This window comes from Trichoplusia ni, chromosome 3 (genome assembly GCF_003590095.1).
Source record: "Trichoplusia ni isolate ovarian cell line Hi5 chromosome 3, tn1, whole genome shotgun sequence".
Lineage (NCBI taxonomy): Eukaryota > Metazoa > Arthropoda > Insecta > Lepidoptera > Noctuidae > Trichoplusia > Trichoplusia ni.
Window position 1 is genome coordinate 945,893 of NC_039480.1, and position 25,807 is coordinate 971,699.

General features: G+C 38.9%; 4 protein-coding genes across 4 annotated transcripts in view; 2 read left to right on the top strand and 2 right to left on the bottom strand.

The window, feature by feature from the left end:
- The window catches only part of LOC113508655 (mediator of RNA polymerase II transcription subunit 13), a 54,048-nt gene extending 48,740 nt beyond the window's left edge, over positions 1 to 5,308 (bottom strand). Inside the window, exon 1 of the mRNA XM_026891735.1 lies at positions 4,696 to 5,308. Within this exon, the coding sequence (XP_026747536.1) occupies positions 4,696 to 4,764 (69 nt within the window). The 5' untranslated portion in view covers positions 4,765 to 5,308. The remainder of the gene's footprint in view (positions 1 to 4,695) is intronic.
- A 69-nt stretch (positions 5,309 to 5,377) lies between these two features.
- On the top strand, positions 5,378 to 7,104 carry LOC113508802 (39S ribosomal protein L50, mitochondrial). Its single transcript, XM_026891922.1, has 5 exons — positions 5,378 to 5,533; positions 5,613 to 5,698; positions 5,791 to 5,987; positions 6,273 to 6,392; positions 6,927 to 7,104. Exons 1-5 carry the CDS (start codon positions 5,489 to 5,491, stop codon positions 7,040 to 7,042), a joined length of 564 nt encoding a protein of 187 aa, XP_026747723.1. The 5' UTR covers positions 5,378 to 5,488; the 3' UTR covers positions 7,043 to 7,104.
- Positions 7,105 to 7,521: 417 nt separating this feature from the next.
- LOC113508804 (protein KIAA0100) overlaps positions 7,522 to 25,807 on the top strand; it is a 33,299-nt gene continuing 15,013 nt past the window's right edge. Inside the window, exons 1-25 of the mRNA XM_026891924.1 lie at positions 7,522 to 7,952; positions 8,042 to 8,168; positions 8,328 to 8,627; positions 9,541 to 9,795; positions 10,270 to 10,431; positions 10,865 to 10,954; positions 11,371 to 11,532; positions 11,764 to 11,911; positions 12,188 to 12,355; positions 12,568 to 12,815; positions 12,914 to 13,220; positions 13,309 to 13,641; positions 13,864 to 14,053; positions 14,423 to 14,591; positions 14,973 to 15,095; positions 16,253 to 16,491; positions 17,086 to 17,258; positions 20,047 to 20,211; positions 20,592 to 20,792; positions 21,363 to 21,556; positions 22,230 to 22,351; positions 22,717 to 22,864; positions 23,189 to 23,410; positions 23,785 to 23,982; positions 24,305 to 24,421. Coding sequence (XP_026747725.1) covers positions 7,894 to 7,952; positions 8,042 to 8,168; positions 8,328 to 8,627; positions 9,541 to 9,795; positions 10,270 to 10,431; positions 10,865 to 10,954; positions 11,371 to 11,532; positions 11,764 to 11,911; positions 12,188 to 12,355; positions 12,568 to 12,815; positions 12,914 to 13,220; positions 13,309 to 13,641; positions 13,864 to 14,053; positions 14,423 to 14,591; positions 14,973 to 15,095; positions 16,253 to 16,491; positions 17,086 to 17,258; positions 20,047 to 20,211; positions 20,592 to 20,792; positions 21,363 to 21,556; positions 22,230 to 22,351; positions 22,717 to 22,864; positions 23,189 to 23,410; positions 23,785 to 23,982; positions 24,305 to 24,421 — 4,620 coding nt within the window. The 5' untranslated portion in view covers positions 7,522 to 7,893. The remainder of the gene's footprint in view (positions 7,953 to 8,041; positions 8,169 to 8,327; positions 8,628 to 9,540; positions 9,796 to 10,269; positions 10,432 to 10,864; positions 10,955 to 11,370; positions 11,533 to 11,763; positions 11,912 to 12,187; positions 12,356 to 12,567; positions 12,816 to 12,913; positions 13,221 to 13,308; positions 13,642 to 13,863; positions 14,054 to 14,422; positions 14,592 to 14,972; positions 15,096 to 16,252; positions 16,492 to 17,085; positions 17,259 to 20,046; positions 20,212 to 20,591; positions 20,793 to 21,362; positions 21,557 to 22,229; positions 22,352 to 22,716; positions 22,865 to 23,188; positions 23,411 to 23,784; positions 23,983 to 24,304; positions 24,422 to 25,807) is intronic.
- On the bottom strand, positions 17,535 to 20,035 carry LOC113508803 (cuticle protein 8-like). Its single transcript, XM_026891923.1, has 4 exons — positions 19,378 to 20,035; positions 18,809 to 18,934; positions 18,039 to 18,205; positions 17,535 to 17,717 (listed from the first exon to the last, which is right to left on the bottom strand). The coding sequence occupies exons 1-4, from the start codon at positions 19,387 to 19,389 to the stop codon at positions 17,657 to 17,659; spliced, it is 366 nt and encodes a 121-aa protein (XP_026747724.1). The 5' UTR covers positions 19,390 to 20,035; the 3' UTR covers positions 17,535 to 17,656.

The window sequence follows — 25,807 nt, forward strand, 5'->3', positions numbered from 1 at the left end:
TAGAACGATAATGTGTACGTGTGTGTAAGTGTAAATTCAGATACAGAGCGATTATAATATTTTGGCTTCTAGAAGTTCTTCTACTCCGACTACAAAACAAGGCCGTCAAGTAATGTAGTAATACGATTACATGTTAACTTGAAAATAGTTTTAATTGCCGAGACTCGGTGATACGAACCTTTCTCTTCAATGTAGGTTAAATAAAAGCACTCGTTGCGGAACGATGTCGATTAGGAACAATGTGAAGTGCGCGAAGGACGAAGATTCTGTTTCAAGGACCGACCTCAGAACAAATGGTTGTAACAGATACCTACGTTATTAAAATGTTCGGATGTTATAACCGCGATAAGGAACCATTATCATTATTGTGCTCCGTTTAAACTTTGAGCTATGTTTTATGTCAGTTTATATGGGAGCAAATCAGCTGTTTATTGTTCCGAGAACAGATTAACACCGTATGTGGGTCAAACAATATCGTAGCCATTAATAAAGCCATGATCATATAAAGGTGTTTTATATGACTTTGGAAGGCGTGACCTTGAGTCTAACATAAACATTTCCAGCTATACTATGAGCCACAGTAATGTTTTCCCCAAACGTCATCGATCAATAACTACTTGCATCTTTGCAATGGCCACGTAACAATTAATTAGCAACTCCATATTACTTATCAGGCGTTTTTCAATATAAGGTCGCAAAGGCAAACAGTGCGTCATACATGTACAAACGTCACGTAGACTCATTTATTTGTCTAGATAATGTAAGTTTTCCTAAACGTCTACGTTGTCCTTTCAAGTAAACATGTTCATAACAAAGACCATACATGTATTAAATCAAAAAGAAAATTTAAAAGTAATCCGACAAATATTACGAAATTAAATAACGTAAACATTGAACAGATTGCTTGAATGTTTAAGGAAGATTACACGACAATCGAACGTATTTATTTCAAGTGTCAAAGAAGCGTGAGATAGCGCCGCCGCAACTGGTCCCTTATCAGACGATGATAGCGCATTATGTTATGTATAGCGGTCGCACAGTAAACAATTGTGGTATTGGTTACAAAATAAACAGAATACTTTTCATTACTGATCGTAGCGGCCGCGTTCGATTTTTCTCAACAGGTTATAGGAATTCTCCCTTTTACGATAAACAAGTTTATTTCTTTTGCACTAGTATTATTTAAAATGCCTACCAGGGTTCTTGTTTTAACTTCCTCTTCTTATGTCAATTGCGAGCGAACAGTTGTATTGATATGAATAGAATCTAGGTAATCAAAGCAAATAACTCGATTTTTAAGAGTATTGGAAATTGAGATGTAAATCATATCTGATTATCTGCATAGTGTTTTAACTCTAAAAGGATAACAAAAACCAATAATTTCAATATAGCAGCACTAATGCTGAAGTTTTTTTTGAGCGTATTGTGTAAAATCGTGCTGATTATTACACGTGATTCGTAGCTTGATTGTACTAATGGTATTATCTATTCCCCGTATTCTTATTCTATATCATGTGCGACTATTTACATACACGAAATGTTACACGCGTTTAGAAGAAATATAGTGATTATATTAATAGCTGTGTCTACATGGCTCACGTACGAGTGTTCAACTCATTCATTTCTTTGAAATATTTTTATCTACATATATAATCTTCAGACAACAATATGTTGCCGACTAGCTGTACATTCTGATATATTATCGGGTGTCCTTTAATATGCATTCTTTTGATCTTAGAGTCATTCTATCTTTAGTAAAATTGGCTTCAAAACAGCCAATCATAGTATTATTGCGGTGGCTGATAGTGGTTTGAAGTCGCTCTTGTGGAAACCTTGATACCGTGTGAGTGTGATACGTTATCAGCTGATAGATAACAACCCCCGCAACACAACAAACGTTTATTTTTTACTATACAGTACCTCATTACTAGTTTCAAATGACACTATCAGTAATAGTAATACAATAAGAGTGAACTAAAATTGTCTTCGCCTATTTACATGCCCAAAGCGTGCGTAACGTCGTAACCGAGTAATTAAATACATAATTAAGATACAATAAACCGGATTTAGCGACGACGGTTGCGGTTCGCTCCCGTATGCGCGAGCGCAGACCGACGAATACTTCTGTCGCCCGCCAAACACAAATCAAGCGTTTTATTATCCTAAAAAGTAACCTTTATTATAATTTCAACTGAAGTGTTGTATAAAACATGAATTCATTGTTATTAGGATTAAATTACTTTTGATTTATTATTATTGTTCCTCATTATTTGATGCTTTACTTGCAAGCCACTGATTTCAGGTAGATGTTTTTTTGCGACGACCTTGGGCCGACCAAGAGTGCATGGTCTCGCTGTTCTTGAGACTTATTCTCAACTTATTTACAAAACGACGTCTGTGTTACAAAAGGTGTTGTTTCATCTCGTTTCCAATAAGATGAAAGTGAAAAATCTTGTGAGAACTTGTACAGACGAGGAACAAATGCGTGTGAAAATAATGAATTTATGTTCAACCTAACAATTAACGTCATCAAGAATTAATGGCTTATAAAAACAACAAATTAAAGATTTATCACAGCTGCAATTAGGTGTATTGCATTAGAGAAGCTTAACGCATGTATTGCTTTGGATAAACGTAACATAATAAAATCTGTTGCTTTACTGCTGCCAAAACGGTAGTTAACAGCATGTTATAATACTGTTAACCAGTTAATTACATAGTTAATGGATATGGTCAGTTTTAATTAGAGCGGTGATTCGTGTTGTTACAAAATCTGTTCTTAGAGTCTTTGTGAGTTCGTGAGGCGTATGGCCTAGATGAGGGAGGATTCATAACATGGACACATTCAGGATAAAATTGAAGTCGTGCTCTGTGTGCACAGAGGGTGATAAGGGGTGCGGGGCAGAGGTCGCGGGGACTCGTGTGCCGAGTTCGTCAGATGCCATGAATAACTTAGCGTTGAATTTCGTCACTCAATGGACATAGTCCTCATGTGTTCCGTGCTCAGAAATTGAGATGTAAAATTAGTGGCGAGTGGAGATCTCATTATCAGATCACGTTGCTTAGTTTATTCATTTAAAAATCAACTATAGCTACGTCGGTATAGCATTAATTATAATTGTAAGAGGAATTGTTCTCGAGTTGTTTCGTGTTATAAAATGGCTCTATTTATTTTATGAGATTTTACTTTGAAAGGTTTAGTGCCTTCTAACATGACCGGATTTATCGTATTACCGAAAACCCACTAGCACTGGTCCATTTTCAAACACTGAAGGGTAAACAATGGTCAAAACAAAGTCAGAGCTATGACTTATTGCGTGTGACTATTAAAACTAGAAGACAATACAAAGCGTAAACAGGTAAAGGAACAAAGACGAACATCAAGTACCTAGATAATCAAAGTGCACGCAACTGGTGCCTAGGCGGAGGCCCGCTTATGGGAAAGTTACAATCATTACGACCATTCATAAACGGTTGAATGAGCGCAAGACGCCTGCGCAGCCGGCGAGTGCGCGCGCGCACCGACCCCGCGAGTCCCGCGACATCTGTGATGTCGCCGCGCAGATGCCGGGCATACCTCGGCACTAACCCGGCCTAGGTAAGCCAACGAACATGCTCGACTTCATGTTGTAAACTTTAGATTTAATTACGACCAAGTAAATAATAGATAGTATAGTTTTTGCGCAATGTTCCTACTAAAGTGTATTGAACCCGTTCGCGACACCTAGTAGTCCCCGATGCGTCATCGTACGAGTTACGTTGTAGATGAGAAAAATTCCACGCGACAAAAGCAGCGATGTCCGCAAACGACGCATAAATAATTAGACAATAAGCAGGCAGGGCAAGAAATCGGTAATTTGTATCGCGTCGAGATAGGCGGAGCGCAGAGGGAGACGGGTGCAGGCAGGCGCGCGCCGCCGCGGAGATATGGCAACGCGTCAGGTGGAAGTGGCGCCCGTGCTGTGCTCGCTTCTCGCCGAGGACGACCGACCGCCCCGGCGCCCCGCGCGCCCGCCCCTCGCCCGCTAATCCTCACCCGAACACAATCTGATAAAATTCGCGCCAGCTATGAACATTACGCAAAGCTACTCAACACTACAACACTGCGATAATGAATGACCCGACGGTTTTTTTTACACGCACATAAACATTACCCCTCATGCCTTGCTATCGTGTCGCATTATCGAACGGTACGAAGCGAAAAATGTAATAAGAAAGTTATTTCCTCAACCTGGCGAAACTAGTCTCGCGAACGTATTACGGTCCGCGTTACGGCCAGGTGAATTTAAAATGACCTCTATGGGCCGGTGGCTTCTTGTGGCCTCGGTCGCCGAAAGCGTTGACATTTTGTGGGTTAGCAACATGACATGACTCTGTGCTGTGGCGAGAACGATGCCAGGATGACTAACGACCGGTCGTCATTAGCCGCCTAAACGTAAATTGTCCCATACAAAAACTTTAACGCAATAGATCGATTCGGCCGTCCTAGCGCAATAAGGTGATTTTTGTATATCAGCGTCCACTAACGATAATCAGATCGTCTACTTAGACGTCGTGGACTCATTATTTAGGAATTCCTAAACATGCAATAAGAGACCTAAGAACAATAGCGCACAGTAATAGTATTAAATAAATCGTAATGATTTCGAAAGAAAAGTACATACGAGTTCTTTCATCAATGTAAAAGTGACTTACCAAGGCGAAGAAGTTTGTGTGGCAATCCTCGAGACTTGCACCGTTTGTTTGGTGATTTTGATGCGTCATGGTAGTCCGGGGCACTTCATTTTCATTTCACAACACTAAAAACGGGTTCAATCTTAAAGAAACCACTCAAAATCTTAAAATCATCACCGACATTTAGTGAAGTTTTCACCTTTCAATGGCGACTGGAAAATGGCGGATAGGAAACAACAACCCAAGCCGATAGTGCTGCCGTAGGCGGCTAAAGATAGAAACTGATTTCGTTCAGAAACATTAAAACGTTCCAATCTACGTCGTTATCCTCAAAACCTACAGCTCACTTCAGAAGTTCGGAGCAATGTTATAAAATTATAATTCATATAGTACATAATTATAATTAATCCATTAAATTTCGATAACAAATTAAGTTATTCATATTACTGAATATAACACGGGGTGTACAACAGTACAGTTAGATCAAAGACACTCAAGTTTTACGAATTGTGAGGATATTAAATACCCTTATTTTATTAAAAAACTTAGGTAATAAATTATTTATTCATGAACCATGATCTACAATAATGATTGTTGCATAATTTCTTTCAAACCTGGCCCGGATTTTTATACCCATACACTTTATTGCGAAAATAAACGTATGAACACTATGAACGACACTTGTTTTTGATCGGGATATTTATCATTTGACAGATAGTTAACCTTACAATATAAAGATAGTTTTTTTTATTATTCTTACATTTCTCGATTATTATCGTATATTATTACAGAAACAGAACATTACAAAAACGATATGTTGCGTAATGTCTTGGCGACGATACCCCGACAAAACTTACAGGTTAATTAACACAAGACTTAGGTTGTATTGTATGCATATTTATTCAACAACGTATATTAAAACTTTGTATCTTACCCAGGTCATAACAGTGCGTTATAAGCAGAAGAAATTCCCTAAAGTTGACAAGAAGTTGCAAGCAGCTGCAGAATCGTTAGCTGCGAGAGGGTAATTATATCTTCTAGATAATTGATTGATTTCTTCTTAAACGAGACTTACACGTTCTTTCAATTAATCAATCGTTCAATCTTAATTTGTAGTTTTCTAAGACCTACCAAGCCATGGGATCCACCGGCGAACATTGAAGAAACAATAACTAAGATATGTGCTAGCAACGGTCTGAATGCAGACTCTCAATTTGACGCGCTGGAGACTAAGTTCTCGGTGCTAAAGGCGTGCTTTGAGGAGACTGGATATGATGTTCCCAATTCACTATTGCATACTATTGAATCTGTTGGTATGTAACAAACTTGTTTCTTGTTTATTTGCATAAGTTTTGTAACAAAACAAGCAGTTTAAAGCTGGTAAGGGGTACTAAGGCGTAAGTTATTCCCCAATAAAAGATATAAAAGTCTGATTCAATGAAAACATTAAAACTACACCTATTCCTTTCTTGGCCATGTCTATTCTATTGCAAAGATTCTCCATTCCGCTTCTTTAACATTATACATCAAAGAATTTTTAAGTTATAATCTTAGCAGACAAAAGAACATTAAATAAAATTGTCTTTCAATAATTCCAGGTGACCTGAAACAGTTCTATTTAACCCCTGTGGATACAGCAACTCCATTTGATGCTCTCAAGAGAATGGAATTGCCAAAGAACCTACATGTACAACCTGACTATGTCAGATTCCACCCTGGTTAGTATCATAGTTTACTGTTCTATACCAAAACTGGGTAAAAACTTATTTTTATTAAGAGAAGGGACAAAAGTTTGGTTGAAGACAAAAAGACATCAAAAATACAAAAAAAAAGTTAGACTTCCAAATAGAACATTTTTGACAACAAAAAAGACAAAAGAATACAGCATCCCATATCTCTCACCCTTCACAGTTTCTCAATAAGTATTCTAGCCCTATTGGACAAGTAAGTTTTTGAAAAAAGAACCTGCTTACAAGTTTAGGAAATTGACTTTCACAAGAAGTGGACTATTGGGTTGGAATATAACAACAATACTTTTGGACTTGGCTTGCGATAAACCTCATTGAAAGGAAGCTAATCAGTTATGCTTGTTCTTTGAATAGTCTAGTTAAATGTCTACAATTTGATGACCTTATGCACCTATCTATGTACTCCTATTCACATCTCGTGAATCTGAATTTAGAAATTCAGATGCTCAGTGATTAGCTAAAACATTTTCAGTATAATTCACATTTGTTTGTTTGTTTTTACAGAAAGAGATACCATGTTTGGTGGTGTATCAGCTTTCCCCAAGAGTTCCACACTTGTTACTGGACTGAAAGCAAGAAAGAAGTATGAAGGTTACACAGCCAAGCAATCTTGGCCCTAATGAAGTAGTTTTATTGTTAAAATATTGTATAGTATAGTTAGTAATAAAGAGTTTAAAAATTACATTTTATTTATTTTGCTAAATGGCCTTAATTTTCATGAAGATCTAAATTGGGTAGTTAGGTACTAATATTTCAATAATAAGGAATCCTTATTCAAATAGGTCCGAAATAGTTATTAATTGCAAGAAGTTATGTACTGTATCATCAATACATGAAACTACCTAACCTAAAAGTAGTAGGTTCCTAGAAGTGCTAAGTAAAGTGGCCTAAGCCATGCAAGAGTTCATTTAGCGTCCATAAAATATACTTCTTAGTGTCTGTAGAATCACGACGGTGTTTCACGGTTCATAAGGCGACAGAAAGACAGTCAGGGAAGTGATGGCAATATTGTCCCGTTTTATCCGTTGGTCGTGTATGAACTGGACTGGAATCCCCAAAATACTTCTCACTCTTGTAAGTCATCGATAGGATGTGAGATACTGGTATAACAAGGGGCATGCACAAGAGATGTAAATTCACTATTTCGAGTAGACCAGAAGAAGATTTTTCAGGTAGAAAACGGTCTGCAAATTGTTTTGCAGTTTCTTTACCTGAGTCACATCTGAATTTAGCATCAGCATCATACAATCTGGTGTTTGCTTATCTAATCTCTAAAATCAATGTTGAGGATTTGAAAGAGTTCAGGCTTTAACAGCCGTCAAGTTAGTATCTTTCTGAACGAATCGAAACTGACAGATGAAAGTTGGCCTATAGTTTCGAGGTTATAGAGGATACTAATCTGTACCTAATATGAACATATTTACCTAATTAATTTGATATTGATCTTACGAAATGATATAACCGGTAAAAAATGAACATCCTCTTGGTATTATGTTTTATATTTGTCGTTGTTTACTCCTGTGTATCATGGTAAGTGGTCGATTGTACGATGACACCGCTATTTTTATTATTGTTTTGTGTTTTGTTTACTATTTTGGTATCGTCCGAGATATTTTCAGGCTATTACCGACGTTACTGGCATGGCTGTTCATGAGGAGATACAATATAAAGTTGAAAATCGGCAGAATTGCTGTGCCAAAGTTGATACTGAGAGATGTGAGCTTGTCTAAAGATAGATATTCTATTGTAAGTATTTATTGATCGATCTGGCCTGCTACTGATTCATAACTAAGTATCGTGAAAATATATTTTCTGCAAATACTATGAAGGAACAAGGCTTATAATGATTATTTCGTGCTGTTTAAGTTAATACTGAATTAAAACAAAATATGTTTTCATTTCCAGCACATAGATGAATTATTATTTAAGAGCAGTTTCTTTAACTCTGAAATCAACAAATTAGTGTCAGTTGTGATCCGAGGCGTGGATGTAACCAACAATGTTGAGGAAAAGAGGAGTGTTGTTGTTGCGACTATCCTCAAACCGTTGCTATCCAAACAGAACTCCGTTACCAGAGGAGACATGTTTGACGATGCCACCGCAAGCTTTGAGAATATTGAGAATAGTTTGAACAGAATAGCAAATAGAAAGTTGTTGGATTTTAGAGATAAAAAGCTGCCTCATAGTTTGATAATGTTTGCTCAGGTATGGATTTTTCACCCACTGTTTTTCCCACCCATATTATACTGATCGGAGTTCCTTATGAAATTCCTTATGAATGTCATTGTGATAGGTCCAAATAAAGATAAATAAATAAAGATGTTGGGAGAAGTTTGTGCTTGCTCAATAAGATTAGCCAACCATATCACTAGCTAGGGAAAGATGCACACTTGTTAGAAGACTTTTGCACAGTGCTCTTTAGCTAGTGTGTTGAAAAAGGAATTTGGAGTTGTATTTTATCAGATCAATAATCAATAATCCCCCCCACCCCCAGTGGGTTGCAGTTTACTTATTTAGATAATTGTCTGGTTTACTTAGCGAATGTTAATTTTCATGTATTTATAATGTGACAGGTTTTCAAACATATTTTAAATTCTATAACAGAATTTGTTTGTTGTTAATTTAATGTTATCAGTTACCTCATGACCTCCTTAATGAGCCTGTGTTATGGTTTGTTCATAAGCATGGTCATGTTGTGCCTATGAGGGTCAGTTAACACTAGCTAATTAAATTGTCAATGACCTGCTTGAACATAATTCAATTAATCTTTTTTGTTCATATGGTACAGTTATGATAATTGATATTCTCACAATTCACTTATATGATTTGTAACAATTATATGTCTCTACTTGGTGTTAAATGGTATATAGATAGATAATAATGATTGTGTGTTAATCTTGTGCTATTCAAATAAGCAGCTTGGATTTTTATGCTTTGTGCTAATAAATGTATGTCTCACCCACAGCCATACATTTATATTTAAATTACATATGCGAAAGTAACTGTTATGTTTCCACTATAAGACTGCTGAAATTAACTTAAATGCCTTAACAGTTTTTCATATCACATAGAGCCTCTAGGTACAAAAACTCACATCAATACTTTATCTGCATACCAGTTCATGGGAGTGCATATATTCAACGCGTCAGTCACTATCAACAATGGCACGGACTTGCCGTGGTCGCTGACTGCCACGGCGGCGGAGGTGCACGCGGACGGAGCGGCCGGCGGGCCCGCTAGAGCCCTCGTCTTCTCCACCAAGCTGGTTGATGCTAAGGCCAGCGTGGTCGGCAAGGGGGAGCGTCTGGGGCAAGCGGGCTGCTCCCTGGTGATAGAGGGCACTGTTAAAGCCGATGGTCCTTTGAATGTTGAGGTAGTGTCTTTTATTACTTTTAGTTGCCAAGCGTATATTATTATGCGATTTCTTTTCCGATATCTAGGTTATTTAGATATGTTGCTATTGTTGTGGGTAATAGGTAATATGGCATTGTTCCCCAGTTTATATTTGATACATTAATATGGTGTGGCGTGTCCAACTTAACAGTTTCATTGTAAATTTTCTCAGCCTATATATATCCCCTATGAAGGTGGGAGGTTGACTGCTTCCCCCAAGTTTACCTTTTGGGATATTTTACATTTTGTCCTTCATGATTAAAGATAAAGAAGCAAACAAATAATTACATGATCCATAGGCGCTTGTTCTGTCCATATGAATTAATTAGTGCTTGTGATTATGACGATGATAATAGCAATGTAATACCAAGATTTAATTAGTCAATGTGCGAATAGATTCCTGAAAATTAAAATAAAATAAACTAGATTTGGCCTTTAAATTCCTATATTTCAGAAAATCCACGCGACAATCAGCAACACTACGGTAACATTCCAAGACGAGTTGTACCAGTTCTTCAGGAGCCACAGGAGACGCCGGCCGGTGCAGCTGCAGCTGGACACCGCGGAGGATCACCTCGCCACCATCATACCCAGACTATCGCCAGTTATACCAAAGGTAGGTCATTTCATTGTAGCCGTGTGTTATGGTGACCTTGTGATTGAAGGTCAAGCTTTGTTTTCATTCTGCTTGACAGTGATGAAGACAGTTAATAAAAATCTTATGGCACCGGGATGTTTATTATAGCATTATTATTAATTAGAATTAATTTGATTAACTGACTTAAGAAAAGATGTTCTCAGTTTGAGTTTCTCTGTTTGACTGAAGCAATTCGGATGCGGTTTTCAGAAAAGTACCTATTTTTTTCATTTAGGAGAAGGTCTTAGTAAGTAGGTATGTATGTATGTATCAAACAATCAATTTTCATAGAATTCGGCATGATTTTAACACACAAACAGTATATCGAAAGTAAGATTCGAAAGTATACAATATACATGACGTATAAAAATTCAATATGCCCTAAGCTAATGGTGACTTGTCATTGTTTCAGATATTCAGTTTGAAAATAGACACAACTAATGTAAGCTGTAAGAACAAGACTGTGAACACAAATTTTGAGATGTCTCTACAAAGTTTACAAGTGAGTATCGAAAACAACTAATGAAAAAGTATATTTTGAAACAAGTTTAAGATTTTATTGAAACAAAGTATAAATAGACAAGTGTAAAAACATATTTATTTAGCATATAAAGATAATATTTGTTAAACACTTTGTTTTGATGTTTTTTTTTCACCACGTGAAACCCTCGCGTGTTGTGTTGCGGGTTCGATCCCCGCGAAGGACAAACATTGTGTGATCCACAAATACTTGTTCTGAGTCTGGGTGTCAAGTCTTGTGCAAGTGCTTTGTATGTTTGTTGATCCCCCCCCCCCCGACACAAGGATTAAATTCCTTACTACGGGAGTCGTTTTTTTTTAAAGAATGAAAAAAGCACGTTATTTTTTTATTAAGGATGTTAACCTTAAATGTTACCTTAAATTATATATTGTTGCCAGGTGAACTCTCGGTTTAGCGCAGCGTCAGTGATATACGAGGAGGGCGGACTGGAGGCGGGCAGGCTGCCGCAGGTGTACGTGGCCTTCCAGCTCGACCAGTACCAGCTGGTCGCCGACAGCAAGCCGCTGGCCTTGCTCAACAAGCTCAAACTGGATGCTAAGGTAGGGATGTGAGGCAATATTGACTTTGTATCCAACATATTAAGGTTGAAAATATAAGGACATGTAGTCAACATCTTTTGTTTTTTCTTTGTACATTACAAATTGACGTATGCAAAATAATACGAACTTTTTTGTAGTAAAAATATAATATCTAAGTATTTTCATAACCACACGTACGATATTACTCACAATTATTACCTATAATATAAAATCTCTGTTTCTCTGTTCCAGTTGGAAAAAGGAGTCCTGAACCTGTATTTAATAATAAGCACGTTAAACATAAGCTATACACACGACGAAGTGTTTACATGGTACGCGAATACCAAAGAGAAGTTGAGGAAATCACAACCGTTACATATCGTGGAACCAGAGACACCATGTAAGTTGAATCTTTTGTCATTACACATACCAAAAACATAGTTTTGCTTAAAAATGAGGATCTCATATATTCCATTAAGTAAATTAGCAAAGATTTTATAGTAGCGAAAGACATTAATAAATGTATTTAATTAGATTATTTATGACAAACCCATTATTACTATCATTTAAAATACTGACAATCGGCATTATCGTTAAATTATAGGTTTGTTATTTAAATCATACTCAGAGCACAACTTATTTACAGGAAAATGTCTAATATAGCTATTTCCCCCAGCTCCCTCGCCCCCGGTGTGGCTGAGTCGCATATTCTCTGCCTGCACAGTGCAGGGCTGCGCAGAGCTGCGCGCCGTGACTGCGCACGCGCAGCTGCGCGACCACTGCGCGCTCGGCTTCGGCTGCAGCGGGGTCAAGGTCAAGCTGGACCAGCTGCTCGAGACTAGAGGTGGGGGCTTTACTGTTTAGTCTAATTCAAACTCTAAATCTTCAGTGTGGATCATAGGTAGGTACATAACTATGCAGAAATACAAGTTAGTTTATTTTCAAAATAGTTTTGATGGTTGAACTTTTAAAAGTTAATTCAAAAGATGGAGAAAAGAAGAGAGTTAAAATATGTAGTCGCAGACACCAGTAATAACATTACGTATCGTATCGCAGAGGAGTGGTACCGGTGCGCAGTCCCCCGGCAGGCGGGCAGCGCGCGCCAGTGGGGCGCCGAGCTGCTCGTGGACGGGGGCTGGGCCGTGTGCGCCCCGCCCTCCGCCACGCCCACACCTGCCTCCGCGGTGCCAGGCGCCGCCCCCACGGCCCGCGCCCCGCCCCCTCGCAGGCACCACTCGTGGGGCGAGGCGCTGCTCGCCGTCGCACTTGTCAAATGGGCAACACATGGACCTACAGATTCTAAGGTAACACCCACTTTAGCTATTATGTCAGACGCTCAAATCCTCTAGAGTACGGACTTAATAATTTATTTCCTGAAACAAAAACAATTTCTATGTTTTAGGTAGAAGCAATGATTGACTGTCTCCGTCTCGAATGGAGTCCAATCATCGCGAAGACCATCATCTCCCTCGCAGACTGCATCAACCAGTACAAGTCTTCCCCAAGAGTTCGCCACGTCGAAGAGGTACCGGAAAGTACCAGCAACGTCGCTGTGAACGTCGCCTTGTCACATATCAACCTGTTTCTCATCGTGAACCAAGATATGTGTCTGATGACCAGGATAGACGCAGTCACTTTAGAGAGGAATGCTAGCAAATCTGGAGCAGTAATCTCAGGGTTAAAAGTGGTGGATATGGTGCCTTATAAAGGTATGCAAATAGGCAAGCCTAGTATCTTTTAAAATCCAATTGTGGTATTTTGCGGCACTATCTGTAAATTTTGATTTAATTGTTTCAGGAAACGTCCACTGCCAGCGTTCAGATGAAATTCTGACGACATTCTTCCACGTCAAACTGGCCAGGATAGACCATATCCTGTCCAAAGACAATTACTCAGCCCTCCTAGACTTCCAATTCATAGAGAATGTGGACCTAGAGTGGAGTGCTAACTTACACCTGAAGGTCTTGACTTTCGTAAGAGCGGTGAAAGAGTTTAGGCATGAGATGAGATTGAGGAAAGATGGAGTGGTGAAGAAGAAAGGGAGGACTCTGAATTGGAGAGTCTCGTTCAAAGGGGAGACGAACTTAGGACTGATATTATCGAAGGAGAATAATATGCTGTTTGCTACTGGTGAGTTAAGGTTACTTTAATGACCATACGTGTGACCGTGTAAAAATAATGTTTTTAATTAATTCAACAAAGCATACAGCGAATATCTGTTTTTTGAAGAGGTTTTATTATAGGTTCATATATGGTGGTTTTAACACAACTACTTAATTAATATATGATTGACTTGAGATCTCATACTATCACACAATTCATTCATCGATAACTCAATATTATCATCCTCAGACGACATGACGATATCATACGACCACGACGCCGGTCTCTCCATCGTGTGGAGCAAGCTGAACATGCTGCTGAACGGAGACGAGGTGCTCAGCGTGGAGGGGTACTCCCAGGAGAGAGCGGCTGATGACCCCGAGGTCAGGGTCGAGAGGAAGGCCAATGAGGGGTTCGCACTGGCCTGGAACAAGGTTTGGTTAGTATAAACTATGTGGTAATACTGGAAAACGTTAAAAAGGAGATTTTAGTATTGACAACGTATGGAATTGCAAGGTAAGATTAATTCGGAGTAAAATTTGTGGAATTTAAAAAAAATGTCGAGATACATCGAGATACGATTTTTGAGTTGTTTGGGTCACTACGAGATAACTTTTTGCTATAGATACTTCAATTAACCAGCACTATTATTTGACTCGAATATCACAAACAAATCGTATCACAAAAAAGAATACAAAAGTTCAACATAAAAACTGTTAAACGAAAAACCGATCACCGACTTGTTAGAACAAAATACCACCTACAATTTCGTGTGTATTTTTAACAAGGTCCAATATCACCCACATAGGTCAGTGAACGTAGACTCGGTCCGCCTGGTGTTCCCCTACAAACACCGCTTCGCGGAGGCGGTCCAGGGCGACTTCGTGTCACTGTTCAAGTGGCTTAAGCTTGTGCATGGCATCAAGAAGAAACCCTTCACCGTCGACAGCCCATTGCCAAGCGACCTGCATATTAAAGTTAGTATGGATGACCTTATTATCGATAAAGCTCGATGTCACAATCAAGTGACTGTGTTCGCCTCAACCAAAAACAACTAGTTGTTTGATAGGTTGATGGTGTTAATTTGCTGTTAGTTTGTTACGCTGTTTCTTATTCACAGCTAGAGCGTTTATAAAGCTGTGAATGGTGGGCAAATAAGGATGCTGTTCAATGAGGACTTAGATTTTTGCTTCTTAAAGAGTGCTGCTTTATGACCTTATTTAAGTAAACGAAGTTTGGGGTAATTTAATTTCTGCTATTATATAAATTTCTAAAAAAACAACTCCCATAACAGGATCAGTCCCCTTTAGTATAATGTTATACATTTTCCTTGTGCCAAATGATGGTTCTATATCTAGATTGAAGAGCTGCTTATCGAGATGAGTGACGATCCGTTCGAAGTGAAACTCCGGGACAACTACGAGCTGCTGGAGGACGAGTACAAAGAGAGCCAGAAGCGACGCACCATGCTGGATGCTAAGGTATGGAATAACTCTTAAAGATATTCTACTACTAATACTCAGCAAACGTGGTGTAGGACGTCCTCAGGCACGTTGGAGTTATGATCTGCGCAGGATAGCTGGCAGAAGCTGGATGCGAGCCGAAGATAGATCTCGATGACTTGCAATTGGGGAGGCCTATGCCCATCAGTGGACGTATATGGGCTGATGATGATGATAGTTATACTATATTTTTATACATCACCTGTATTCTTACATAACGCTGCCACGATTTTATCTCTCTATACGAATAGCCGCGTGGTTGAGGTCACCACGCCAAAACCCCTGTGCGCGTCGTGTCGCCATCTCGAACCCCGCGAAGGACAAACGTTTGTGTCATCCACGAATGCTTGTCCTGAGTCTGGGTGACTTTGTGTACGTGACTTGAATATTTGTGAAACTCCACGCTCCAGAAGGGTTCATACTGCGTGAATGGGTTAAATAAATAAAAATCTTGACGTTGATAAACTGTGACGGAATTCAAAAATGGATTATAAAAAAAGGTGATAGGTTTGTCGAACTTGCATTTGATGCTCTTATATGTATACTAAATATATTTGTGGTATAAGATACATTATATTCCGTACTCTTCCGTCATGGGTTATTAATTGTTGACAATGTTTCAATCAAGAGTTATGTCTTTGCGTAGTCTAAACTGATAAACATTATAAAACGATGTTACTTTGACATTGACTTGTGGGCGTTGTGGCCCATATATCACTGTTTCGGAATTAATGTTCAAAGTAAAATTAGTAACTTAACCGTGTATGTGACATGTGAAGAAATATGTTGCGAGTGGTAAATCAAAAGTATTTATTAAAGACTAGCTGTTGCAGGTTATAAAATATCTGTGTACCAAGTTTCATCTAAATCCGTTCAGTAATTTTTGCGTGAAAGAGAAACAAACATACGTATATGAATACATGCCAACTTTCGCGTTTTTAGTATTAGTAAGATTCAAATTAATATGATTTTTAAGAGTTTTTTTAACATTTTGAATTGAGAAGATACTTGCTATAGTAATTGAATTAAAATTACAAAACTAAAACTATAGTAGCTGAACACGCGTGAATGTGGAGATGGTTATCAATAATGGGTTATGTGCAGCGCGGAATGACGTTGTCCCCTGGCCCGCGCAGGTGCAGGAGCTGTGCAAGCCGCACCTGTTCCTGCCGGCCGGCAAGGTGGAGGAGCTGTACGCGGCGCTGCGCCAGAAGGACGCGCAGATCTACGTGCAGCGCTGCCGGGCCGCGCCGCCGCCGCGCGCCAGGCTGGTGGCCTGCTGCCTCAGCAGGTTCACGCTGGTCGCGCTCGCCGACACCACGCTGCACGGCGCCAGGAACGCCGCCGGCAAGCTACGGGACATCGATTATGACAGGTTAGGGGAATGGGGTTAAAGAGTCCGATTTACATTTACTATGACTTTGACGACCTCCGTGGTCGAGTGGCATATGCACCGGTTTCAAGGTGTCGCTAGCTCTGAGGTGCCGGGTTCGATCCGCAGTCAGGTCAATGTAAAAATTCACATTTTCTACATTGTCTCGGGTCTGGGTGTTTGTGGTACCTTCGTTGTATCTGAATTCCATAACACAAGTGCTTTAGCAACTTACTTTGGGTTCAGAACAATGTATGTGATGTTGTCCGCATTTATTTATTTTGTAAGCTGATTAAGAAAATGCTCATCGGTTTTTAATTTCTTATTATAGAAAAAAGTGTTTCATTGTCATAAGTGATCCAGGTGACTTAATCAGAATATCAGTGGCGTATAATGAAGCTATCCTTTTAGAAGTGGAGGGTGAATATCTTTTTAGATTTTCGCGGTATATTTATATCATACTTCAATTGACTTGATGGTTAAATTCTTCTCTGAGAGTTTGAGCTATAATAAGGCTATGGGATATCAAAAACCATATCAGTAAATGTATAAAGTAAGTGCATGTACTGTTTAAGAAAATATTGCTGTTACTCCTAGTCCATGGCCGGAGGACGGCATCGAGTTCACGACGCTGTGGGGCCGCAGCATCAACATGGGCTGCGCGCAGTGGCAGCTGCTGCTGCGCGACTTCCCGCAGCCGCTGCTCAGCATGAGCGAGCTGCGCATGTGGGGGACCCTCATGGCCGCAGAGGAACAGGCGCCGCCCAGAGGTACGCACGAATGATGCAACTTTACTACTTCTCTTGTATTTTTGTACAAATGAATGACAATGCACGCAATTGTTAAGATAATCTTTTAGATGATTTAAATACCATTTGTGATTTCCAGATTTGTGACCATTCAATGCTAATTAAGGCTATGCTTTTAGCAATAAGAATGTACCACGTTATTATTAATTAATATAAAAAACTCTCCCCTTCTCTGGCGCAGTGTATCAGAATAAAATATGCTAAGCAAAATAAAATATAACAAATAAAAAGCTGTAAACCTTTGTATGAAATTAGGTACAATTTTATTTATTTCTACATAGTGAAACAAAAAAATATATAAATGTATAGTTTAACAAATGAACCATTTGTCCGACGCGATAGTTAAGTCCTGAAGGTTTTTAGTAATGATGATGATGAGGCACGATGTGGTGCGTGCTATGCTTCAGGGTCGCGTGGGAACTGGAAAAGAAGATACACAATTAGAAAGAGTACAACATTCTTGAACAGAGTTACCTATCTTTTGGCCTTAACAAATAGCTATATTAATTAATTTTATATCACTTAGCTTCAGCAAACAAAAAAATTCATCAGCTTTTGTAAAATTTTTGGGTATGTCCTATGGAATCCTTAAAAATAGTTTTTTTTTATTGCTTGGTTTATATTTAAAGGGCTTTTATTTAATTCATTTTAAGTTCAAAACTATGAATATATTTTCAAACTTAAAGTGTTGCGTTTCAAAGCCAAGTTTATATTACTGAATCTGTGAATAATTACACTTACCCGGAGTGGTCATCACCGTGGTAGTCGACATGTCTGATGTTGCCGTCAGGCTCGTGCAGGGAGTAGTACCCCTTGACCACGTCACCGTCGCGGTGCTCGTGCTGAGACTTGTGGTCGCCCGTGTGCTCATCAGTAACCTCATAGCCGAAGTCGTACTTAGGATACGCCTGGAAATCAAAACATATAGAATAAAAAGCTCCTTTTAAAAGGAGTTTTTGTTGTGTATATTTTTGACTAAGGTTGTTAAATTCAGCGACAAGTTAGCAATGGATTGTAAATTTATTTACGAGAAAATTCCCTTTTATTATAAAGTCTTATATTAAAAAAATATATGAAATTTCAAGGAATAGAAAATTGTATTAAGGCTCAAGGAAAGTTCTTTATGACAACAGGTGTGTTCATAATTCAGGAAAAAACTGGGTTAGCTTTATGACTAATTTATTAACGATTAAGAATAAAAATGTTAATTACTAGCCTAGTTGGATTAAAGGAATTTTGTTCTTGCAAGTTTAAGGTATGACTATGCTTGGAATTTGTATGTGTCCATATTTGATTGCAGAATAATTTAAGATTATCTGATCTGATTGTCAGTTAGTTATGCTAATCCAAGTGAGGTATCATGTTTAGGTTATTAAATATTATTAAATGCAATTTAATTAGAGATGACAACAGATAACTTATCGATTAATGAAATGAAAATAAATTTTATCGATTAAAAAATTGATTTACAAACAAATCGATTAATAATATGAAAGTAATATCGAACTTACATAGTAGTCATGATGGCCGTGTCCAGTGTGGACCTCCTGATGGTGTCCGTCGTGGCGGTTGACGTATTGAGAGGAGAACCCGTGGGCGGACACCACGGCTACAGCCACGGACAATGCGCAGATCACCTGGAATAAGGCCGATGCTATAGGCCGTCTTTATACTATTGGAAAAGTAGCATGAAGGAGTCTGCCCACTAGCCCGTTCCGTTACCGGCCAGTACCGTTGCCTTTTTAATACAGAGAATATTTTTTCGTCCGACACGTCAATAGAACGCTCAAGGTATGGAACGGTGTAGTGGGCAGGCTCCTTTATGCTATATTTTCACTACTAATCGAAAAAGTGACGAGAAGAAATAAAGGAAAGACTGAATTTAGAGTGACCCATTTCTTCATATAATTACGAGTTTCAAATTCTAAAAGCCATAAAGATATTGGTGTTTTATTTCTAAACAAGCGGCGACAAGTAGCCGCGATACACAAAGTAATTAGGTAATTTAAATTAGGTTCATGATTTTAAGTATTATTTATAAGTAGCACTAAATAAATATAATTATAAGATAGTAAAATACCTTGATGAACATTTTGGTTGGATGCTTGTAGCTACTGTGTATGAAGATACAACTTTGTAAACTGATACGTTATGTAAAAAACTCGCGTCTTTTATATTGTTTAAAAGAATGTATCCAAGGTAATATTGGTTTCACTCCGAATTATATTGACCGTAAAATTATCCGCGATATGGTGTTATGAACAGATAACAATTTTGTAAAAGTTGTGAAGCACATAACTGCGGTAATTGATCGCGTGTCGTAAAGGTCGCCTCGTTGTAACACTGTCTAACATAGCAACATAATCCGTATAAGATTATGAATGCTAGATTTTTCGAACTAAGATTCGAATAATGTAATTTTAATTGAAATTATATGGTTTTTGGGTCTAATTTGTATTTCTCGTTTTTTTCAGGAAAAGTATGATAGTTATAGTGTTTTTTATTATTATTACTTCTCAAATACATAAGAAATAAGCTTGCAGTAACTAAACAATTAGGAATAAGTGTCTCACATGTGATACTTTTTATGTAATATTTTGTTTTTATAGCCTGTTTTTTAGATCCCATTGCTGGGCGAAAAGGGTAGGGATCCTTTTCTGGAATTATCTGTTATTTTTAGGAGGAAGGTGATCGGTATTCTTCCTATATACCATTAAATTTAACATGTCATAAATGGTTTGTCCCACAGCGGTCCGCACCGTAGTCATAGACCAGGGCGCTCCTTGGGGCCCGCAAGAGTTGGAGCGCAGCATGATGCCGCTCAAGTGGTACTACGACCTTTGCTGCGAGATGGCCGAGTTCAGCTACGCGTTCGGACCCTGCTGGGAGCCCGTCATCGCACACTGCAATCTATGTAAGATCATTCTCCTTTTCAATTACTCCTATGTTAAAAATTGAAAAAATCATAATTCGAATTGTAAGTTTCAAGATTAGACTAGGTTTATCTATCGACTACCATTGTGTGAATGTCTATGGCGAATATGAATATAAAACTTTTATGTTAAGTTACAAGTCGCACACTTTTATTCCATAAGCACAATAGTCATATTATCCTAATTGTGTTACGATATACTATCAGAAATCATCAACATATTCATCAAGCACAGCTTTTGTCCTCCCACCGCTGGTCATAGACCTCTCTCGTGCCCATTTTTACGGTCGCCTACCAGCATCATGCAGAAATATATACATAATATTTTATAATTGTAATTTTCGATTATATCATATTTTTAGCGTTCGACCAAGTTTCTCGACCATCGCTCGACCCGTCTGCACCCTTAGCGTGGTGGGATAAGGTCCGGCTGTTGATGCACGGCCGGCTGACAGTCAACTGCGCCAAGTTCACGTGTCTGCTGCATGTGTCCCTAGACCCATACAACACTACCGAGGAGATGGAGGTCACCTGGACTGATCTTGTACTGGATTGGACTAATGGTAAGTTTTGATAAGAGGTTGGTTAGTGAACAACTCTTTTAGGGAGTAAATAGGAAATTTCTGAAGGACTTTCTGGTGAAAAAGCCTCGTTGGAAAGGCTCTCTTTTATTGGGAGGGGAGACCTTTTGCCATACGTAAAGTATGGCAAAAGGTCTCCTCTTTGTAATAGAAAGAAAAACGAGCGTTTATCGAGACATTTATATATTTTTTAAGAGACATGTAATGTTCGTATACTTTACAAACTTGACCGAGTTTAAGGCTTGCGTGATAGAAAATATAATGTATGAAATAATGTTATCTAAACTAAATTTTATTGTTATGAGTATAGGTATAATTGCGTTAGATTGTCAAGGTCAAAGTTACTGTTATCCAAAACTGTGCGATTAATATGTATTAAACCTTTTGTCAAATTATTTGATATTACGAAACTGTAACAATGTAATTGAAAAAGAAGTCTCGGTTGATATTAGAAAAAATATCATATCTGTTAGTGAAATATCTTAACCAGACTACCTGTGAATTTTTTCAAAGAAGTCAATTTTTCTCTCATACCCAAAAACATCCCAACAGGCAAGTTAGGTTTCCTGGGCACGCTGGACGTGTACGTGCGCACGGCCAGCAAGTACGACGACTGCCGCGTGCTGAGCGTGCCGGCCCTGCGCCTGTCCGTGAAGCTGGGCTGGCAGTGCGTGGCCGACCCGCGCGACCACCACGCCGTGGCGCCCTGCGCGCCCACGCGCCTGCCCGAGTACTCCAGCAATCAGGTAACCGCGTAATACCACTTCGGTTGGCTCAGCGACCCAAATTGTGTCTTGGCCTCTGATGCGAGAGAGCGCCACTTTACCCGATCCTTCGCCACTTCTCGCCAGTCATCGCCGTGATTCGCCCGAAGATCCGCCTCAACTGTGTCACTCTAGCGATACCTGGGTTGGCCAACAGGGCTTCTACCTTCAGATTAGATAGGCTAAGCTATTTAATTCCTAATCTCCAAATAAAGAAATATTTCTTTTCTCGTTGATCGTTTCTAGACTGGCCTGTTGGTGTTACTTACCCAGACTGCTATGCCGGAGGTCGTCGGTTCGATTCCCACTCAAGACAAATGTTCGTGTGATGAGCACGATATTTTTTTCTGCGTCTGGGTGTAATTTATCTATATTATGCATGGAAATATATATTTTTATATATAATTATGTTTATCAGTTGTCTAGTGCTCATAACACAAGCTTTGCTCAGTTTGAGACTAGATAGCGTTGTGTGAAAGTTGTGGAATTATTATGGTGCTTAGATTCAGTTCCTCCATAGAAAAGTCTAATCAACACACCTTTTAGCTAAGAAAATCATCTATCTTATCCGGACCACTTTATTGCAATAATTGTTAATTTCAAGGTCAATATCATCTTGCAAAACTCGGTGCTATAAATCTTTATTTGTCTATAGGAGCATGATTCCTACCGAGCGTTTCGTTCGCAAGGGTTGGACCTGCATCTCAGCATGGAGACGAAACCGGTCGAGAAAGATGGAAACGGTCCGGTGTTGTTGCTATACGGCAGTACACTCAGGTACAAAGGAAATTAACTTAAAATACGGTTTATGGAGGAAGATTTTTAGAATAGATCTGTAAAATAATATAATCATGGAATATTGTCGTTATTATCAGGATTATTGAAATAAGAATGCAGTCTGATTGTTTTGAAATAAGGTGCTGCATAATTATATGTAAAAAGCTATAATTTTTTAATAATTGTTTTTCATTTATCGTATTTGCAGAAATATTCTCCCAATATTTATTCCAAGTGCTTTTCCATTACACACGAAGGTTGACTGCTAGATAATGATTTGCGACATTAAGTCCACCTCATAGACCACAGTAAATTGTACGTAAAAGTTTAAATAAATATAACTCCTATTCATTGTAAATTTTCAGATGGTTTGAGAGCCTGAAGCTGATATTGTCTGGCATCACGCGGCCGACGCGGCGCGGACGCATCTTTAAGAACGTGCGCCCGCGCAAGCCGCAGCTGTCGAGACACTACCGGAATGTCAGCGTGTCTGTCACCTTGCACAACTTGCAGGTAAGCACTTTGAGTTTTTTTGTTAATTTGATTGGCAAGTATGTTAAATACATGAAGAGATAATAATTAAAACTTTTACTTTTTAATTTGTTATATTCTATTAGTCCTTGACTTGTACGTTCTCAGAGAGAAAAATCGATTGCTAAAATATAATATTGGTAACTGTATTCTTAAAAAAATTATGTGTCTTGACGCTGCTTTTTGTAAAATCTTTTGATTATTTCAAAGTATTTAGTAATTCGGTCCAAAAAATAATAGTCCATTTCGAAAAACTACTTTTAAATATTTTACTATAAAACCATAATAAATTTGATATTCCCAAAGGTGTTCTACTGGTCATCATCCTCTCTACAACGCGGTATTGAGATGCTGGGTGTCCGCGTGACGTGTGGCTCCAAGCACCGCCTGTCGCTGGTGGCCACCAACGACGGCCTCGTGCGTCGGCCGCGCGCCAACTGGACCACTGTCTACATGAACTGCGATCTCAATGATGCCGAGATCTGGCTGAAGACCTTGGCGGCTGCTGAGGAGAAGGAAGGTGACGAGGTGAGTAGGACGATGTGTAGGTCACCGGTGACCTATAAATAATACACTTGTTTTAGCATTAAAATAAGTTTATCAATTTACTGTTTGAGAGATGTCTTTTTTTCAATAGGAGATATTTCTACAATACATTCATCGGCATTTAGAAAGTAAAATCTGCTTTGTTTATTTTTACCCTTCCTGCCTTCAAGTAAACACAATAGTTTCTTAGTAAAGTTTTGATTTTATGGCGATACTCAGATATAGTGACATTATAACGATGCAGTCGCCTTTTTTTTTCAAATGAACTTTATTGACATGACGCTCGCGCTTGCTGCCTTTACACTTGCGAGCGGCGTACTATTTCGGTCTGACTGCATGTCCCCGTGTGGGTGCAGTACGGGCGGCTGGGCCCGCGCGTGCTGGAGAAGTGCTACTGCCTGTCGGTGCGGCGCGTGTCGTACGGGCGCGAGGCGGGCGTGTCGGCGGGCGCGCCGCCCACGCACCGCCTGGCCGTGCACGACCTGCGCGGGGCCTGGACCAAGCTCAACCGGGACCTCGCCTTCGCGCTCATCGACACCTACATGAAGACGCAGGCGAGTCTCATTATAATATTATTTATATCACGTCTTCTGGAAAAGAGCGGTCACATGCCACAATAATTAAGTAACTTCTGCAAGAAAGCTTCATGCGATGTAGATAAGATCAGATCTCGATAAGGAAGTTTAAGGAAAGGATTTACAATACTAATTAATCATCAAGTGAAAATTTAGTTTTAACGAAATAAATAAACATTTTTCGGTAGACTTGCTTTGTAAAGTGCAAGACAGTACTTTTCGGAAACAAGATCATTAAAGTAAATGTGACAAAAATAAAGTAGAATGTTTTTAAGTTTAACATTTTTATTTTTATTTACAGCAATTGAAGAAGAACCTATCAACGAAAGCTCTGAAGGAAGAGGAACAGCCTACTACGTCACCTAAACACCAACGTGAGGCTGACGTCATATCTCCACCACCACCGGTCTCCACACAGGTAAGTGTTTCATATTTAGGTTATAATGAGTATTGTTGTAGTGTGTGTTGTTGAAATTGCGGTATTACGCAAAATGTAGGTAAAACTGGTTAAATAATGTAGCTGATGTTTCTGTACGGGACTAGGTTGATTTTGGGAGTGAGTCAGAAATAAATTATTGTTTGTATCGACTTAAATTGGGGAGAAATGGGAGAAAAAAATGGGAAGAAGCGGGTAGCGCAGACTAAATCTAAATTGCAGTGCTACGTCGTCATCTAGTCTAACGTATAGTTTTGCCTATCAAAGGAATACAAAATAAGTTACAGTTACCGGCATGGATCTTGAGTGCTTGGTGGAAGAGTGGGGATCGCTTTGCGCATCGTAAAATCAAAATCCATTTATTCAAAATAGGCTACAAGGTAGCACTTATTGAACGTCAAAATATACAGACAGCTCCCCGTATCGCCCACCCGTCACCGCTTCCTAAGTGCTCTAGCTGTGAAGAAGAAACGGCGCAACAAACTCCACAACATAGCACGCTGTCGCTTTTTTACATAAATATATTTACACCTAAATTGATTATTAAGGAAACGCTGCAAAATAAGACAGTGTTTACAGAGGGTGGGGTATGACTTATTTGATCTATTTAATAAACTAACAACCAAGACAGCAGTACGACCAGTCACCACAAGCAGCACCCGTTCACGAGCATGACGCAAGGGTCAGCCATCACCTTCCTCGCCATATTAGAGGGAAGGAGGTGACCCGACCCAAAACGCCACCGCAGGCAATGACGACTAAGGGAGCATGACGCAGCTGCTGCCGGTATTAAAAATGACAAAAGAACTAATACCTCAAACGCTGACTTACTGCACCGTCCCCTCATTAAATACATTCATTTGTAATTAAATTTTATTAATAATATAATTATGTCAATATGTAAATAAACATACGCATAATCGTATTAGAAATAAAACCAAACATTTTTATAAAATAAACATACCAAGCGTATGTGGATCATTAAAAAATTATAAAACTGTCACATACAATCTGTACGTCAATCAAGAATTAAAATAACAGCAACTCCACACTGAACCGCCTTTTGCCTTTCAGAGCGACCAACAATTTTTATCATTGAAATAATCATTTAAGGTGTAGTACGCCTTTTTACAGAGCTTAGTTTTTACTACAGCAAGTCTAGCATGTCTCGGGGTATTTTATTATATATACGAATACCAAGCCCTACAAACGAGTTGTGTACCCTATGTAGCCGGTGAGAGGAACTGCATAATTTGTGCCTATTTCTAGTATTGATATTATGTACATCATATTTTTTTGTGTATAAAGTAATGTTTTGTTGAATATATAATATGTTGGCTAAAATGAATTGGGAAGCGACAGTCAAAA

Bases quoted from the DNA above. Each gene is read 5' to 3' on its own strand.
- LOC113508802 (XM_026891922.1), top strand. From the start codon at position 5,489: ATGTTGCGTAATGTCTTGGCGACGATACCCCGACAAAACTTACAG. The intron at 5,699-5,790 runs GTAATTATATCT...CTTAATTTGTAG, and splicing joins GAATCGTTAGCTGCGAGAGG to TTTTCTAAGACCTACCAAGC. The intron at 6,393-6,926 runs GTTAGTATCATA...TTGTTTTTACAG, and splicing joins CTATGTCAGATTCCACCCTG to AAAGAGATACCATGTTTGGT.
- LOC113508803 (XM_026891923.1), bottom strand. The intron at 18,206-18,808 runs GTAAGTTCGATA...TTTGATTTCCAG, and splicing joins ACGGCCATCATGACTACTAT to GCGTATCCTAAGTACGACTT. The intron at 17,718-18,038 runs GTAAGTGTAATT...CTTCTTTTCCAG, and splicing joins CACGGTGATGACCACTCCGG to TTCCCACGCGACCCTGAAGC.